Source organism: Alnus glutinosa, chromosome 12 (genome assembly GCF_958979055.1).
Source record: "Alnus glutinosa chromosome 12, dhAlnGlut1.1, whole genome shotgun sequence".
Taxonomy (NCBI): domain Eukaryota; kingdom Viridiplantae; phylum Streptophyta; class Magnoliopsida; order Fagales; family Betulaceae; genus Alnus; species Alnus glutinosa.
In genome coordinates, this window is record NC_084897.1 from 7,722,288 (window position 1) to 7,729,371 (window position 7,084).

Below are 7,084 nucleotides of genomic sequence, written 5' to 3' on the forward strand. Positions count from 1 at the left end.
CCACAATCAAGAAGAATCGGGAAATGATCATAACACAATCTAGGAAGCCTTTTCTGTAAAGAACCTGGAAACTTGACTTCCCAATCAAGGGATGAAATCTATCAAGGCGAGACCAAGTGGGATTCTCCTGAATATTAGACTACGTAAACGGTCCTCCAGCAAGAGGGAGATCCATAAGACTTGCTCAAAAATAAAGTCCAAAAACTCCATCATGGCGGTGTTTAGGCGAACATCACTCGATCTTTCGGCAGGAAAACGAATGATGTTAAAGTCTCCCCCAATACACAAAGGTAGCACCCACCAAGAAGAGAGGCCAGCCAACTCATCCATAGAGAACTTCTAAGAGCATCCATGTTAGGACCATAGAACCCAGCAAAAGCCCAAGAAAAGTCATCTTCAACACTTCTAAAAGAGCAGGCAAGAACAAACTCACCCACGAACACATCAATCTTCTCTACAATTCTTTTGTCCCACATAATCAACATACCACTAGAGGCACCACAAGAGGCTAGGTAACACCAGTCCGCAAAGGGACAACTCCAAAGATTTCTCACTAAGGTGACAGAAATAAACTCCAGTTTAGTTTCTTACAAACAAATAATATCTGCATTCCATTGCCTCAATAAATTTCTAACTCTTAACTGTTTCTCACCCTTGTTTAACCCCTCTAACATTCCAAGAAAGGATTTTAGGCTTCATATCAAACTACCATGGATCCTCCCTTTACGCCTACCACTAGAAGAGTTGCCGCTATGATTGGCAATGAGATCCCTAAACAAGGGTGGGAGCTGACCTTCAAAGCCAACACACGTAATCCCCATCGGACTGCTGTACTCTAGGGCCATCTTCAGCAGCAACTCCGAAGACTCCTTACCAGAAAATCCCTTGACCTTTTCACTGGGTGAGCAGGACAGAGGAGAAGGCTCTTTTTCCTCAGGGATTGAAACAAAATCCAGCCCATTCCTAAACCCCAAACCAGAAAATAATTTATGGGAAAAAGGGCCGTATACCAACGAAGAAATAGAGGGAGAAGAATCCGACGCAACCAAAGTGTCTGATGGATTCGAACAAGCCCAGACAACCAACGCACCTTCTGTGTTCATCGAAGATTTGACCAAAGCGACTGAATCTGTGAGATTGGCCTCCAAACCAAGGTCGGAAGACACTACCCCAGAACTTGGTTCCGGTTGAGAGACCAAGCTTGCCAATTCAGGGACAACAGTGGAAGAAGACGACCCACCGGATACCTCTGAAATCGTCGGAATAATATCCATCATCTCAGACAAACCCACTCCTTCCTCCATAGCCACTGCGACATTTTCAGGTTGAGGACCCCTCACGGGTCTGGAAGATTGGTTCTCCGGAGTAGAGAATCTGGACGTTAGAGACAGAGAACATGACCCACCGGGAAGCTCAGAAACTGCCAGAGGTTTCTCTGAACCGCCGAAATCCAACGCCGGCGACAAACCCACCTCAGGACGCACTACTGGTTCAGCTAACAGGACATTAGAGTTGGGTTTCGGGACTTTCGGAACCCAACGAAGCCTCTTCTTATTCTTATTTTTTTTCTTCCGCCCATAAAGCTTGGACTTAGAGCCAGGCCCAATCGATAGAAGCCCTTCACAAACCCTGCTTAGTGCTTGGTCCACGTCAGCCTTCAACTTCTGCAGCTGGCTTTTCCACAACAAAAGAGAGGGATACATGTGCTCCTCTCCTGTCAGTTGAAAATCTGCAAAAGAATCACCAAAGAAGTAACCAGCCTTGCCTCGAGCAGCAGAAGTCTGAGGCAACCAATTGACGCCCATCTAACCCTTCACGTTCTCTACACCACAACGGTCACAAAGGTCCTTGCCCATTGGCTTCTTTGTTCGAAGCAGCTTCTTCTCCTCCTCCGAGCTGTCACGATGCTTCTCACCCAACGGAACTACTGGTTGAGACAGCTTCTTCTCCACCTTCGGACATCTGGCACCTATACGCAGGACTTCCACGAAGGATGGCACTCTGTTTTTGCTGGGAGAACCAGCAGAAAAAAAGGAGACAGATCCTTCATTAGCATCATCACCAACTCCCCAAAGCTTCTCTGGAACTGAAGCTAAACGAACCATTCCATGCCCAACCAGGATTTTGAAAAATTCTCTGATCTTACCTAACTCAAGGACAAATCTACTCCATCCCCGCCCATCATAACCTTCAGGAATGTAAATAATCCATCTCTGGCCACACAAAGCGTAGATTGCCACTTCAAGGAATCTTCCAGCTATGTTACCACCTCGCCTAACGATGAGAATCTTTGACCCCTCCCTGAAAGACCTTACAAAGTCCTTCTCCCCTGGAAACCACAGCAAACTCTCCATCGTCGAAGTTAGCCACCCAACACTTTGAGCACCAAGTAGTACTAGACCTGAAAAATTCCTCCTCCTTTCTTCCAATCTCACCACTGAGGCTCCTTCTACCACCGTAAACACAAACGACTTTGCCTCCACGCAACACCACCTCTCCATAGCTCACAAACGTATATCATGAAAATTGGGCAAATTAAGATAGTCTGAAGCGGTTGTCCAGTGGTAAAGAATATTGAAGAAGAAAGACTTTAGTTCCACCACCGTCCTTTTGCGGTCTTTAAACTTCTATCATTTCTTTTTCCGCCAAAGACACATTTGGCAGGATGGAATCATCTTCACTCTGAAAATTGCCACACAACCCTCCCCAACAAGCGAAAAGGTGTATGACTCGTCTAGGCATATCTAACCCAACAAGACTGAAGATAGCATTCCATAAGGCCCTAGCAATCTCACAATGTAGTAGAAGATAATTCATAGACTTCCCATTCCTCATACACAGTACAAATCAACAACTAAAACATGCTGCTTCCTTGGGCTATCTATGGTTAGGATCTTCCCTAAGGTGGTCGACCAATCAAAAACTTCTCAGCTTGGGGGCACAACTTTTCCAGTCGCTCCCTTCTTACCCCTCCGGGATTACAGTAAAATCTCTCCAACCACCAACCCCCATACTCCGCCGCCACCAAATGCTGGCTAGACCTGTTACAACATTGTTGTGCTATGAAAGCGTTGTTCCCATCCCTCTATGATTTAATAAACTCGGTCGACTCTTCTCCTTGGACCAACTCCTCCATTGTTGTCGATAGCCATGCAACACTCACCTTACCCAAATATACTACTCGGGAGATCCCTCGGTTCCTTTCAACGAAGCATAAAATTTTCCCCCATTTGCTACTGAAAGTTCAAAGGCATTGGCCTCTACATAAAACCAACTCAAGTAACCCATCACAGATGACCAAAAACCGTGGACCATAACCACACCAGCACCCGAGAATCAACAGAGGAAGGAAGACGTCGGCACTTGCCGACGAGAGGGGAGGGAGGGAGGGAGCATTATGCAACGTTACAAGATATTGCTGTGAATAATCAGTTGGTCATATTATTCACCAGGATTGTCAGATCTCACACCTTGTAGTTTGTTTTCAGTGCTTAGGTTATAAACATTTGACAATGACTATGCTTTTGCCATGTCAGTTTATATTGACACTTATAACAAACATGGTGAAGTCACTTGAGTAGTCTTAGATTCCTTGATGTTATGTTTTAGTTTACTGCTCTTTTGGCTTCTCCATTTTTTCAGGCATAATTAACATGGTGCATTGAGTTATTGTACTATTGATTGTTTTGCTCTTATTCTAATGACTTTAATCATTTTCACTATTGACCATGACTATCAGACCTCTGTTCATATTTGTTTTTCATTGTACATTACAAGCTTTAAGTGGTCCTGATGCTTCCGACTTTCCATGATATATATGCATTGAAAGCAGAAGTAAATGCTTAAAGAAATAAAATATCTTGTCAAACACATGCAAAAGCCCTAAATGGTCTTCATTGGAAATGTGTAAAAGCTTCCCAAATTGATTACAACTTGGATTAGAATGGAATTGTATACTATTATTCCAGACCTCGGCATACATGAAGAATCCTTTATCAAACCATGTTTTTAATCTCATCATGCACATGCATGAAAATGTGGATGGAACATGTGAGACATCTGGATAAAATGGTTTAAGACCATTCCGAACTTGATCCAATAGCTGGAAATTTATATGTTAAGCTAAATGTTACGACACCAAATTCAGATGCTAACCGCCATTATGATGTCAAGTTTTCGAGAATCATTTTCACCAAACATATATCAAGACTGAAATTAATGTCTTGAGGGGAGCAGACGAAGAAAATTGTTTGAAGAGCCTGTGAAAAATTATGTGTATGATCAATGCTATCATCATTTTGGTCACATGGGGTTCTGGCTCTTTTATGGGATTGGTTTCTAATAATTAGTTGGCTTTTGGCTATCACTTAGTTGTGTGGTACTTTTAAGAGGACTCATTTTTGTGCACTTGCATTGAACATATGTTACTAGTCTATTTAAAAGTGTGTGTGGAGTGATCTCTTATTGGTGTTTATGACTATTTATGAGTTCTCATTCATTTAATTAGAAATCTCATTGTGCGCTTTCAGTTTGCTGATTCAAACTTGCTATCTTTTGGTATTACTTTCCGTGATCCTATTGTTAGGTTCTGTGCTCTCTGAATGTTGAGAAACTGGTCATTCCTGCAATCTCCGAACTTAGAGAAACATGGACTTCAGTTTTTGGTTTCAAAACCCTTGAAGTATCAACCAAGAAGAAAATGAGGAACATGAATTTGTTGGTGTTCCCCGGCATAGATATGTTGCAGAAACCATTATTGAAGCATCAATTTGCTGATGATAGTATGATTTCTACACAAGGTAATGTAATTACTAGATTCTCACGGGCCTACACAGAAATTCACATCCTTTAGGTTGATATATGTTATTATCTATTTATTTTCTTATAGGTATGATGTCCACTGAACCCATGGCGTCACATAATTCTGATGCGAGATATTCAGCTGGGTCGGATTTGAATGTTTCTACCAGGTCTCCGGCAGCTCATGCACATGACAGAAACGAACCTACTGCCCTTGAATCCTGCTCGCAGCTTCTTGATGGCTCCTTGAATGATACATCTGATGAACCAGGTGAGACTGTCGATTTACCCAAATGTGTTACTGATATGAAATGTCAAGTTCAAATCCATGTGACTCACGATAATCTGGAGGAGAACAAAACTGTTGTGAAACCGTTGGATTCAGTTTTTGATGCTAATGGACCAACTGAAGAGATTAGGGAATATCAGATTGCTGCTTCTGGTTCCGTCATTCGAGACCCTGATGAGAAGACAATAGAATTGGACTCCCAATCGGACCATGAAAGCAAATTATTCACAGTATCTCATATTGGGTCTGAAGCTTCTGATTGTGTAAAACCATTTGTTAGTGCTTCTGGGGTGGATACTGACCGTGTTGATTGTGAGATGAAAATAGAAGATGGCATTGTTGAACACAACTCTGAAACTATTATGTGTCAGCCCGGAGAAGTGGCTTGTGTGGATGGATTAGAAGTTTCTGGTGTGAATATTGTTTTCCATAATCTAGAGGCTGCAAGTCAGATGTCTCTTGATGCAAAGGACATCAAGCATTACGGTTCTCAACAGTTGCAGGAAGTGGGATGTGTTCTTGAGTCAGATGGAAGGATGCTCGACACTCAAGAAGGGAAAATTAGCCATGCTGCTGTTCCGCATATGTCTACAGCATCGGATGAGGTGGATCCAACATCTACTGTTTGTTCTGGCTCCCAGATTCTGCCCAAGAGTAGCAATATTTCGTGTGCTGAAGCCCTCCCAACTTTAGCACCAGCTTGCATGGTTCACCCAACTTACTCCTCAGTTCACCAAAGGGGACTAACCGTTATGAATGGTTTTCCTGTTGAATCCAACATTAGTCCTTCCTGCCAGGGTAATGGGCTGGATACTCATGAGGCAGATGTCTCTACTACAGTTGAGGGGAGATGTCATTTTTCTTGTGAAGTTTCTTTAAATCCCATCACGAAACGTAATTTGCCAACTTGCATGAGTAATGGAGTTTGCATGTCCACGGAGATTGCTTTTGATTCTCATGAGGCTGTGGTGGATGGTGTCCATGAAGAGATAGAAGCATCACCTGCGGCTCAGACTATTTTCAATTCTACCCGTCAGGATTTAGCTCTTGAGAGGCTGGAGGTGAAGAACATATCTTCAAAGCAATTTGAATCTGGTTCACAGGTTGATCACATTAGTTCAGCACATTGCAATTCTAAATCTTCCGAGCAATGTGAGGCTGTTCAGCAGATTGATCATGCAAGTATCACGCAGTGCAATTCTGAGTCTGTGCAACTTAAGCTCTGCTTCTGATATGGCTCTTCACTGTGCCACTAATGGGGGTAATTCATGTGGGCACCCGAGGCAATAGTTCTATCAAACCAGGCTAGTTGATTTCCTTTTGGTCCATTTGCTGTAGAAAGCAGGATTTTGATGGCAGCCGTTAGCAGAGTTGCCGGTACGTAACCAATTTTGTAAATGACTAGGATGTGCTTGGAGTTTTTTGACACTTCATCCCAGTGGCGAATCCTGCCAATTTTTTGAATCTTTAAATTCCTAGTGGTGTGGGGATGTTCCAAAGTCGGGGAGCAATGACAAAGGAAAAAAAAAAAATGACAGATATTTTGATTTTTTTAGTTCTGTCACAAGTACAGTTGTTAATAGCAATGTAAGATAGTAGTATAATGTAGGGTTGCCAAAATGTCAATTAGATGCCTTGGAGGGTTGTGTATTTTGGGTCTCCCCCATCCTCAATGTAAATGAAACTGTTGCTTAATCATATGAATATGGCCTTTCTTTTTGCCTACTTTTGCGCCACTTCCTACGCAGCTCATGCTTCCTATATTCTTAATTACAATTTAGAGATCATCTACATAGGATGCCTTTACTTGCATAAAAGTAAAACAATTGGTAAATAGTGTTCTAATAAACCACAGTCGTACTGCGTCAATTTAGAGAGTTCTCTCCTCTCTTTCCTCTCCAAAAACTATTCTATGGGGAGCTTCTGTTTCCTCATTTTGAGGGCTATATGAGAGGAGGGAAGAGCCTCTCTCCTCCCTCATTTTTTCCTTCCTTT

At 42.5% G+C, this 7,084-nt stretch overlaps 1 protein-coding gene across 2 annotated transcripts in view; it reads left to right on the plus strand.

The window, feature by feature from the left end:
- LOC133852429 (increased DNA methylation 1-like) overlaps positions 1 to 6,814 on the plus strand; it is a 31,874-nt gene extending 25,060 nt beyond the window's left edge. For both annotated transcript variants that reach the window (XM_062289186.1, XM_062289187.1), the window contains 2 exons: positions 4,586 to 4,799; positions 4,889 to 6,814. In XM_062289186.1, the coding sequence (XP_062145170.1) occupies positions 4,586 to 4,799; positions 4,889 to 6,321 (1,647 nt within the window). In that variant the 3' untranslated portion in view covers positions 6,322 to 6,814. The remainder of the gene's footprint in view (positions 1 to 4,585; positions 4,800 to 4,888) is intronic.
- The last annotated feature ends 270 nt before the right edge of the window (positions 6,815 to 7,084 follow it).